This window comes from Oryzias melastigma, linkage group LG20 (genome assembly GCF_002922805.2).
Source record: "Oryzias melastigma strain HK-1 linkage group LG20, ASM292280v2, whole genome shotgun sequence".
Classification (NCBI taxonomy): Eukaryota; Metazoa; Chordata; class Actinopteri; order Beloniformes; family Adrianichthyidae; genus Oryzias; species Oryzias melastigma.
The window spans coordinates 22600063-22611489 of NC_050531.1; the positions used below are offsets into that span (position 1 = coordinate 22600063).

At 40.5% G+C, this 11427-nt stretch overlaps 2 protein-coding genes across 4 annotated transcripts in view; one reads left to right on the forward strand and one right to left on the reverse strand.

The window, feature by feature from the left end:
- Window positions 1-6439, reverse strand: part of gal3st2 (galactose-3-O-sulfotransferase 2) — an 8184-nt gene extending 1745 nt beyond the window's left edge. The window contains exons 1-3 of the mRNA XM_024279809.2: window positions 6382-6439; window positions 3469-3573; window positions 1694-2126 (exon numbers count right to left, since the gene is read on the reverse strand). Of these exons, the coding sequence (XP_024135577.1) occupies window positions 1694-2126; window positions 3469-3573; window positions 6382-6425 (582 nt within the window). The 5' untranslated portion in view covers window positions 6426-6439. The remainder of the gene's footprint in view (window positions 1-1693; window positions 2127-3468; window positions 3574-6381) is intronic.
- Window positions 6440-8666: 2227 nt separating this feature from the next.
- sugct (succinyl-CoA:glutarate-CoA transferase) overlaps window positions 8667-11427 on the forward strand; it is a 91354-nt gene continuing 88593 nt past the window's right edge. The window contains exons 1-4 of one of the 3 annotated variants that reach the window (XM_024280577.2): window positions 8667-8904; window positions 10043-10091; window positions 10171-10244; window positions 10311-10396. In XM_024280577.2, the coding sequence (XP_024136345.1) occupies window positions 8772-8904; window positions 10043-10091; window positions 10171-10244; window positions 10311-10396 (342 nt within the window). In that variant the 5' untranslated portion in view covers window positions 8667-8771. The remainder of the gene's footprint in view (window positions 8905-10042; window positions 10092-10170; window positions 10245-10310; window positions 10397-11427) is intronic. The other 2 variants (XM_024280578.2, XM_024280576.2) reach the window with 2 other exon arrangements.

An 11427-nucleotide genomic window follows, 5' to 3' on the forward strand; every position in this document is an offset into this window, starting at 1 on the left:
ACGGGTGCAATAACGAAAATTGGACACCAATTAAAGTTAAAAAGAAAAAAATGAAAACAGTTTATTAAATTAATGAAACCCTGTGTCCTGAAATGGAACAAAAATCAAATTATTCGTGTACTCGTCTAAGAAAGACAAACCTAAAGGAGTTCCAACCTCGGCCAAAAATAAAATAAGTCAGAGAGACTGCTGTCGCAGCCATCAGCAGCTCCCTGCTAATTGCTGCTTATCAAAAAATAACAAAATAAAGCAAATAAACAAAGCCCCAAAACTAAGACTACCAAGATCCAACCCCAAACTAAAATAACAAAACCCAGCAGTGTAAGACTGCTGGGGGTATAAAGGGTAAAAGAGAACAAAAGTAAAACCAGCACCACATCAACTAAACCCCAGCGTGGTGCTCTGCTCTCCGCCTGCTTTGGTGAGGCCTCCTCTGTCTTAAATAGACAGCAGGTCCCAATTAAGAGTCACTGGCCACACCTGCCAGGTGAGCAGAAGGACTGGGTGGAAAAAAGCCAGGCAGCAGCAGCAGGACAAAACAAAATCAAAGCAGATGCCATAGTTCTAAAGGGTAACAGCTCAGACAGGTAACGATCACAGTAATAAAGCTTCTATGACTCTGTTTATAGACACGAGAGAGCCATAAAACCACCAGATATGCAGTTATCTCAGTGCCAACCAACCAACACCCTGTCTCAATGCTCTCCTCAATCTTTATCAGGTTCCAAAGGTCTTACGGGTCAACAGGTGTCTGTGTACGATGTTCCTGCATCCTGGGACATTCTCAGATTAGTTCACCTCAATGCTTCTGATCAGAAAACGGAACCAAAAAAATCACACCTTAAGAATTCTGTTTAACTGCATAAAATCTCTCAGAATTGCCAGTATATTCTTGAATGCCCTCCAAAATAAAATAAACAGACACCACAAAAAGGAAAAAAAACAAGAAAACCAAGATACTGGCACAAAAATGCTGGAGCTATCATTTAATAACCCACTCCAGGGAAAATTGTGTTTTTTTTTCTTTTGTTTTTGTTTTTAGCATGTTGTAGCATTTTTCTACAGCAGCCACGCAGTGCAAATCCCATCACTCGACTCAAAAAGATTTAAAAGGGTCACCAAACAGGACAGTTGGAGGCTGACTCCACTGAGTGGAAGAGGTGCTGTCTGGGTCTGTGATTGACAGTGAGTTTATCTTGAGGTAACTAAAGGATCTTTTATTATTTTCTCAATGAAAATAAAATAAATTCCAAAAAATCTCTAAGTTTAGGAGAGCCAAGCAGGCTGCGTCCCCACAGCAGCTCTCCGTCTGTCGGTCAGCCAACTCTCCATGGGCAGCTAGCTAGCAAGCAAGCTCTGCCATTCTCAACGTAGCAGAGTAACCTCCACCGCTCTCGACGTCGAGGGGTGACCTTCACTGCTCTCGGGATAGTAGAGAAGGGCACCATATATATATATATATATATATATATATAATGTATTATATATAGTATAGTATATATAGCATACAGTTTATATTATATATATATATATACATATATATATATATATATATATATATTCAGTAATACAATACAATATATATTACTGTACATACAGTAATATATATCAATGGGTTCAGATTTTCTGCCCACTTGGCCCAAAACGTGTTGAAACAAGACAAACAGAACAACGCTGAAGGTTTGACGCTCACCTCAGGTTTCCTGAATCTCATGTGGTTGCACATGATGTGGAAGTCCTTCACACGCGTGCTGCTGAAGCCCTCAACAAAGTGGGCTGAGAAGAAATGGGGGTAAAATAGCTGGACCTGTTTGTTCACGGGTAAGGCGAAGGTCAGGTTCCTGCTCTCTCCAAAGCGGTATAGGATGTTTAAGACGCTGCTGCTCCCCGTTTTGTGTGTCTTGAGGAAAACGATGTGGATCTTTGGATGGCAGGTTTCTCTGGTGAAAACACGCTTCGTGCGGAGCGTGTTGTCACTGATGTTTTTGAAGGAACCTTCATTGGAAAAGTCGGGGTTACCATTTTGAAGATGCTTCTCTGCCAAGCTGGAGCGTAGGTGAAGGTCTGTTGGGGTGTTTTTCAGAGGGGGCAACCTCAGAGGCAGGAGACCTATCAGCATGGGTGGGCTGCAAAGAGTTATGGTCACAGAAGTTCAGTCATGTTGCACTTGATTTCGAAACTCATGCAAAGCAGCCTCAGCCAGAAGCTGCAAGTCAACATGTGCAGACGTTTGCTGCTCTCATTTCAGGAGTTTGATTGAACACAAGACGAGAAATTAGTGAAACAACAGAGAGTTCTTCCAAGAGAATATGGAGCTTGAAAATTATTTTAGTCCATCCTCCTGCCGGAGCCAGACGCAAAAAAAAAATAGTTTGAACCCAAAATCCCTAGCTGGAAGTCCTTGACCAGACCCCTCCATTCTAAGCTTTCAACCATTTTTTCCCTTTGACATACTGTGACTGCTGATTGATTAGCTGATTCACAGAAAAAAAGACATTTCGTCGGCTTTGATCAGCTGATTCACAGAGAAAAAAATATTTTTTGTCTGCTCTCATCAGCTGATTCAAAGAGACAAAACAACATTTCGTCAGGCTGTGATCAGGTGATTCACAAAAAAATAACGACATTTCGACGGCTCTGATGATCTGATTCACAAAGAAAAAAACTAAATTTCGCCCGCTCTCATCAGCTGATTCACATCGATAAAACAACATTTCGTCGGCTCTCATAAGCTGATTCACAGAGGAAAAAACCGACATTTTTTGGGTCTGATCAGATTTTGATCACAGAGTTGTTTAAAAACATAAAATGTTGCATTTTATGGCCTCTGGTCACTTCTTGCATGTGACCAGAGGCTCCTCACTTCTTCTGAAACGTGTACTGCTACATTCAAACTAGGCATGTGACTCCCTGATTGGTCAAACCTACACCTAGTTTGACTTTGACATGACTTCAGTGACACTTCCTTTGGCACATAGAGTCTGAAATTGGTCTTAAAAATGTGTAGCTATACGTGAACGCAGGAGTTTTGAACGAGGAAGCCTGAAACGCGCATAAACATGCGTTTACAGACTTTTCAATGAATGCGTGTTGTCGAGGGCCTGAAGAATCATGTTCCCACTATAACAGAATTCTTCTGTTCTTGAGAGCTAAAGAATATTTTTAAAATGATTTCATTTTTTAGGTTATTTGTTAGTGTTTTTATGTCTTGTGTATTGTGTTCTGAAAATGGTCGTATATTTGGGACCACGAGGTACAGAACCGGCATGTCATGAGAAGAGTCTGTTGATTTCTCTCACTGTTAAAAGGAAACCATTAAAATGACAAACCTACAAAATCAGTAAAGAGTCAAATACTTATTTCCTCCTCTGTGAAACATATTACTTGGGGACTGCAGCTTAAGAAAACATTTAAAGAAAACCAGACCGATGACAGAGGTTTTCACACAGTATGTGCTTGTAGATTTACCTGGCCAGCTGGGCGGCGAAGCTCTGCAGAGCAACACTGACAATGAGCAGCAAGATGAGGATCCACAGAACGTATGGTCTGCTACACAGCCATCTTCTCACCGACCTGCAGGGGGCGCAACACTTCCAGTCAGATACAAAGGTCAGGCACAAAGACTTTCAAATACAGTTCTGGCAGCTCCTCTGATCAAGTAAAGGTGAAGAGCATGTTAGCTTCAGAGAAGAGCCACTGAACGACTGTTTTCTAGGAAATCTAAACCACATGAACCCACAGACCTGGAATTCATTTCAGACATGTAACCTCGAGACCCTGATCTGTGCTCTTCATTCCATCACACTCTCACATAGCTTCACATCACTCCCAGCTTCCGAGAGGACCTGTCTGAGCCAAAAGGAGTGCAGCTTTTTCTTAATAAATCAAAGTAAAGCTTAGGATTTGTAGCTGGGAGGAATGTTTTCAACTGATCTGCTGCAGCCGGCAGCCAAATGTGTCTGCGCCTCAAAGAAAGCCGCAAGAGAGGGAGGGAGACACCCCCACGAGCTGAACGACGGAGGAGTGACGGAGGCGTAGAGGTGATGGTGACCTGCATGGATGGAGCTCCAGAGATAAACGTCTGAAACAGACCAATCAGGAGCCGATCTCTGTCATTCAGTCTCACTGAACTTTAAAGTCAGGCCCGGCCCCCGGCTGCACGGCGCACAAGACGAAAAGTCATTTTTGTTTTCTGACTTTAATCTCAGAATTCTGATTTCTCAGATTTTGACTTTAAACTCAGAATTCTGAGATTAAGTCAGAATTTTTCATTATCTTTTTTTTTCTTCATGGCCCCAATCTTCTTCTGTATCCCTGGAATATGTTGCAATAATTATGTATTTATTTTAATTCTCAAAACTTAAATGATAACCACTTAAGAAAGGTGTTTACAATAATAACACTTCTCCCAAGCGGGGACACAAACCCCCAACCTTTGGATCGGATGGCAGCTCCGCTAATCATTGCACCACCCTTCAATATTCATGGCATGGTAGATCTTTCGACAGGCATCTCCAGTGTTTAAGGCTTAAATATTTCATAAAGGTTCAAAGATTTCCAATGTTAAGGATTTAACATTCTAGCTTAGACAGCACCGGATGAAGTTATTGATTAGGTCAAACTTTTGAGTTATTTAATTTATGTTTTTAATTATTACCTTTCTTTTAAATTTTACACAAAATGAGAGGTGTGACAAACTGTAAAGCAATACAAATGAAAAAACCCATCAATATATAGCCTAATCCTTGTAATCTGATCAGCAGATGGCACCCTAGGCAGCCGCCTAGGTCGCCTCTGCCAGGGGTCTGCAACCTTTGGCTCCAGAGCCTCGTCTGGCTTTTCTACCCCTCCATTGTGGCTCTCTGGTTAAAGAAAAATTCAAAGCTTTTAGTTTAAAAAAGTAACTGCAAAGTAAAGTTTAAAAAAAGTAAAACAACGTATCACTCGACGAGCCTCCAAAGGACAGTAGCTATAGTGATTTATCACCGAGAACTAAATATTTTGACAAATTTCAGTGTTTTAAGTGTGCCTCATATTTAAAAAAATACAGTTAATTAGCTGTGTTTTAATTTAGTAAGTTAGATTTATGAATTTCTTGCTAAGAAACACCATAAACGTTTAAAAGTAAAATGTTTTTTTTCCATTGCTGACGTTACACAACCTACTACTAGATTTGCTCCATCGAGATGACTCTATATGACACAGGAAGTCTTTTATTTTGAAAGGAAGTCTTGCGAACGTCTTTCAAAAGTTACGAACTGTTTGATATTTGGAAAAAATTTATATATTTCCTACAAAAGTTTTTTCTATTAATGGCAAAAAAATTATTTATATTTAGCATAAAAATAGCAACATAAATACAAAGTAGTGTCTTATTCTTAAAGGATGTGTGGCTCCTACTGGGTTTTGGTCAGTGAGAAATCGACCTATATGGCTCTTTACGTGTTAAAGGGTGAAGTCTGGTTAAAGTCTAAAGGTTTGAAACAAATCAGCTTCTTTCACTTTTCTATTCAGGTAAAATCATGACATTTTTCCTTTTGAGTGAAACAGTTTCAGTAGAGAGTGATAGAAGTTTGTAGGTGGATGATAACTCTCATTTATCCAGGGGATGCTGAGTCCACATGCCTCTCCCTCCTTCTGAGACGTGGTCTCTGCTCTCAAAGCTGATGCTCCAGTTTGCTTCAAACCATAGAAATCAGCTTGAAAGCTCATGGAAACTTGTGGTCAGGATCTGATCCTCTGGAACGGGGCGATCCAGTATCACTTTCCTTGGGTTGGGGGAGAGGAGAGAGCGGCCTCCTCATGATTGATTCAGCAGCGGGTTAAAATAACACGCTGGATGTGAAGCTGCTTAACCAGACGCGGCTCTGTGTCTGGCTGTCGCGGCGCTGATTGGAGCTTTTCTCAGGGGGGAGCGCTGCCAGGTTCAGCTCCAACAAATCTCCCCGATGAGCCTACTGTCACAGCCCCGCAGAGGGACCTTGGAGGGGCAAAGATGAGGAGCTCACAGTCAGTCGAGATGCTGCGAACCACCAACAAACTCTTGACCTTCTCTGTTTTAAACACATAGTTGCTGAGGCTTGAAACAGGACCTCACCATGATGGTGTCTGAGGAACTCTTCAATGTTTAATGTGGAGCATGCAGGGCGGGAAGAGTTGGATTTCATAGGGCTGAGTTCAACAGCCTGAGTTCTAACAACTAAAACTTCACATTGTCCTGAATCGGGTTTATCAGATCATCTTCCTCATATTTCAACAAGTTCTTTGTCTGGTAGCTATAAACGGATTGTTCTTCAACAAAGCAGCAAACACTGATTTTACACTCCAGCAAACATGTGTGCATGCAGTAAAGGATGTTTGTAAAGAGACAGAAGGACTTACGAGCTGATGAAGAGAGGAAACGTCCTCCTCCCTGAAAACAGCATCTCTGTGAGAGCCCGCGGTCTTCTCTGATGGGTTCTGACTGCGACCCGGTTTGCGTCGGGTCTGCGTGTGAAGCTCTCTGGACTCCTCCTCCTCCAGCAGCTCCTGTCTGGAGGACATTATCAAACACAGACAGTAAACTAGAGACACTCTGTTAAGTGGAAAAGTTTCCTTTTGAACAAAACTAAGACTTTTGATGAAAAGAAGAGAAACTGCATGTTTGCAACACACAAGAACTAAAGCATTTGTTGTTCTGTGTTTAGATTATAACCTTTTTCCTTAATTTCACTCTTAATAATCTGATAAATTCAAAAATTTAGGACAATCGTCCACCTTTAACCACCAATCAACCAATGAGAATAAATGATGTGTCAATCAAAGCAGTACATACAAGGATTCTCAACACTTTTAACCCTTTAACACCGGAGCTCCAGTGTTTATGTTCTTTGATTTAATGTCATTTTTGCTTTCCTAAAAAATGCTCAAATGTGAATCACTATTAAACCAATAGTCTCTCCTCTCCCGTCATAGTTCAGACTGCAGAAGGGTGAAATAAAAAGTCATGTTCTATGTGGGTCTCGATTGGCGTTTCTGATAATGTGTGAGGGGCGGGGCCAAATGGGGAGGCCCTTTGGGACTGATTTTTGTTTGATCCCTGAACATACAAAGTTTTTCTTTTGTACTTGTTAGGATGAGCCTAATCTCAGCACATGTCAGTTTGTTCCTAATTGCCTTAAATTTACATCTTAAGGAAATAAAGTTCTATTCAAAAAAATTCAAAAATGTTCCAGATTTTCAGCTATTTGTATAAAAATGTATGATTTAGATTTCCTTTTCTTGTTAGATTTGTTCCTCAGTCCCTCTGGGTCGGCTGCTGTTCAGCCGCTGCAGCTCTAGATGGATACCTGGATCGTCACCTTGCTGTGGTGAGGGTGGCCTCCCCTCTACAATGCTGCACCTGGCTGTCTGTGCACCTGTCCCGACTGGAGGAGGTTACAAAGCGTTTCTACCAACCAACTCTTTCCGTGCTCAGCATGTTTCCAATGTCTATCTCCATCACTTAAGGGGGTGGGAGGTGTGAGATGGGGTTGGAGCTTATGTGTATGTCTAGGAGGGGCTCTCTTTTTAAATTAATCTGCTTGTTTAATATTTTTTATTTTCTGTAGATCACTGTGCGTTACAAAGAGTTTTTTTTTAAGTAAAGGTTGATTTGATTTTGTAGGTTTGCATCTGGCAGAGTGGGTTTCTTCTATAATATCTGATAAATCTCAATAACTATGCATGTCTGCATGTGTGTTGATATGTTTGTTACTTCAAAATGTAATCTATTATATTTATGAAATAAATGCATGGATAACATTCCAGTGTCAATCTCAAATTGAATGACAAATCAAAAGAAACTTTATTTAAAAATGCAGCACCAACACAAAGTGCATTCCAGGTTTAAAACAACCGACCCAATCGTGATCTCAGTGGACGTCACCATCAGATTCCCCGTGATTATCGCAATGCAAGCAGCCAGAACTGGACTGTCCCACTGCAATGACCCTGTTCAACGAGAATGGGGGCCAATGTGTGAGAGATTGCCCTGAAGTCAGTACTGGATTTATAGAATATAAAAAGAGTAAAATTTAGAAAAAGTAAAAGCAGATGTGAGAGACTGAGTAAGTGACTGAGTGACACAAACAAACAAATTTTGCCATTATTTATTTTTTAGGCTGTTTTGAAGTTAGGCTAATAATTACATGCAAGCTGTTTAGGCATTTTTTTGGTTTTTGTTTTTTAGCCTATTTTGAAGTTAGCTATTGCTTCAGCCACATGCCTGCTGTCTTGGCTAACCTGAGTTTAAGTTCATAATTATGTTCAGAAGTTACGGTTTTAAACATTTATTTTTTTAGCGTTCAATAAATGTTTATCCTGTTCGGCCCGCGACCTAAGGTGTGTTTTGGATTTTGGTCCTTTGTGCAAATGAGTTTGACACCACTTGATTAAAGGTTTTGGAGATAATGTCAAATAGGCCAGTCTGAGATGGTTCAGACATCAATATATTGGTACAATAGAATATGCTAGAATTAATATATAGGTAGAGTCTTGAGCTGCCAGACAAAACTAAGCAGCCTTTGTTTAATTTTCTTTTTACATTTATATAACATTTTCAACTGTTTGTAAGTATTTATCAATCAATCAAAAAAAATCCGTAGGTTGTTCGAAATAATTAAATATTTTTAATTTATACATTTTTCTTATGGACTTTCTGTTTCAAGAAATGCTTTGTAATTAGTAATACCATTATTTTATTTTGAAAAGCATGGCCGGAAGTGCTTCTGGCTAGAAGCTAGCAGTGGAAAATGTTCGCGACTTTCAGAGCTTTTCAAAGCCGGACTGGGGGTCTCCGCCCGGCGGCCTTGACACCGCTGCAGCAGAGGGATCCCCCAGCGGGGCGTCCGAGCGGAGGCCGCGGGGTGTCGGTCACAAACGCAGGTAGTACCGTGGAACCAAAGCTAACGGGGATAAAAGCTGTAGCGAACGGTCCCACGGGCCGTCACGCGCGCATGTCCGCCGCGGTGGGAATGTGCACGTGCACACGACAGAATGCTGCTGGATCGAACCGGGCTGTCCGACACCGACCACAAACTACCGACTGTCAATAAAAACAAAGTTTGAGCCAAACCGGAAAAGGGAAGAAAATTAAAACAATAAAAGCTGCTAAATATTTTAACGTTAATTTTTAAAATATGTATTTCCCCAATTAGATTTGTCACATGGTCACAATCTGTACTGTAGTTAATGTCTGGCAAAATTAAAAAAAATAAAATAAATACATTTGTCACATGGTCACAATCTGTAGTTCTTTTCTGGCAAAAGTGGAAAAAAAAGCCCTTAGAAATACATTTTAAACCTTATTGCATGTGAGAAAGTCTTATTTAAACTTGGTGTCCTAATTCAAGATAAGTTGCTTTATCTTGGTCAGCAATGCAGCTAATCAAAAAACACAGTTGTTTATTTTTTATGTACTAAATCACAAAACCTTTTATAAAAACAGCTAAATAAGAGAACAATTCTGATACATGTGGATCACTTTTTATAATGAAGAACTTAACAATTAACTACTGTTTTCAGCCTTTTGTTATTAGTTCTTTTTATGGGTAAGACATAAAATATGGTTTGATTGACACCCAAAAGCTACAAGTAAAAAAAGAAAGGTTAAAACATGTGGACATTCTTTACTACTGTCCTGTTTCAGATCCAATCAGAGAAACGATGTTCAGCTTTTTCTTTCTGACTTGAGCAGAAAAAAACTCCAGTAAGAGACAAAACAAATCTGAGATGAAAAGAGAATTTATTGCAGAATATTTTTAATTAGCTTGTTCCTTTTGTCATACAGAAATAACATTCAAATAACACAGATAGATACGAGACTGTCAGGTCTTTGCTGATGCATCTGATGAATGACTGTAAGCTATCACCCACTCCTGCTTCAGTTTAGCTTCCTCTGCATCACGGCTGCTTTTCAGTTTAGGCTAAATAAAAAGAAGGATAATGTTTACAGTGAAGGTTGTGTTAAAGTTTTAAAAATAGAATCCACTGAGTTCCAACAGGAAGCTTTGATCTCCTGCAGGAGAGACAGTCCGGCCACTAGAGGGCGTCAGAGTGCTGGACCTGACCAGGTGAGGATGAATGAGCGCTGAAGACTCTTCTGGATTCTCCTATTCTCTGCTGGAGGATGAATGCTCAAACTGTTCACAGGGTTCTGGCCGGCCCGTTCGCCACCATGATCCTGGGAGACCTGGGGGCGGAGGTAATCAAAGTGGAAAAACCAGGTCAGTTCAGGGCTCTTCTGCCCAGCAATAAAGGAAATTACATGATTAAACCAACTTGTTGTTTAGGCGTAGGTGACGACACCAGAGCGTGGGGTCCTCCGTTTGTGGGCTCAGAGAGCGTCTACTTCCTGAGCATCAACAGGAACAAGAAGGTGAGCAGCAAAGGACCATGGAGACAATGAAGGATGAAAGCTCTGATTCAGGAAATTCAACTTTTGAGAAACTTTGGGTTAAAAAAATAGCCCAATGAGCACCTGCTTAGAGGTGCTCATTAGGGCTACCACAAATGATTATTTTAACACTTGACTACCGATTATTTTTTCAGATTAATCGGGTCATACATGAAGTGGATGTAAAGCACACATATTAACCATCATTAGCTTTAAACTAACTAAGAGCTGGATATATAGCTTGACGTGCGATAGTCCTAGAGTGAATCCTAGTTTGAAGGCTGTAAGTCGAATTTGGCCTCTGAAGATGTGACGAAAGCGGGAGATGCTGAAATTGATAGCTAAAAACGCTGAAGTTGATAGATGAAATTGCCGAAGCTGATAGCTGAAAACCCTAAAACTGATAGCCAGGTAAAATATTTGCAAAATTCCAAATTAGCCTAAAAAACTTAAAAAGCCAAAGTTAGCCAAAACAGCTAGCATGTAGCTGAAATAATAGGTGTGTTTGAGATCCCCCGGCGCTGCGCAGATCGCCTGGATTGTGGTGCATGTTGGTTAGTTTCTTGCACTGACGTCAAATGTGCGCCGTCACGAAGTATCGCGAGAAAGGGGCGGGTTCAAGGCGCCTTCCTAAGCCAGCGCAGCCAGAAAATAGGTACTGCGCTGGCTGCATGCCGCCTTCATGACTACAAAACAATGCATTGTGGGAAACTGTGTCCACACAGTTCTTGTAGTTCGGTGTGAAATAACTGGCGCTAAATGAAGGACATCGGTGTATTTTATTACTTTTTCTGTAAGGTAGTGAATCCCTGATGAAAAAATAAACAATATTTCAAAGAATCTGTGGTTCTATTTGTTATTGTTGTCTCCAAAACTTAACTTTAATTTAATTTTATTTATTTATTTGGGACAGTGCATGAATCCCGCGGCTATTTTTATTTTAACTGTTTTACTCTAAAAGATGTTAAAAAATAATATAAAAAACACAACAGCACAAATCATACTAGGAGGAG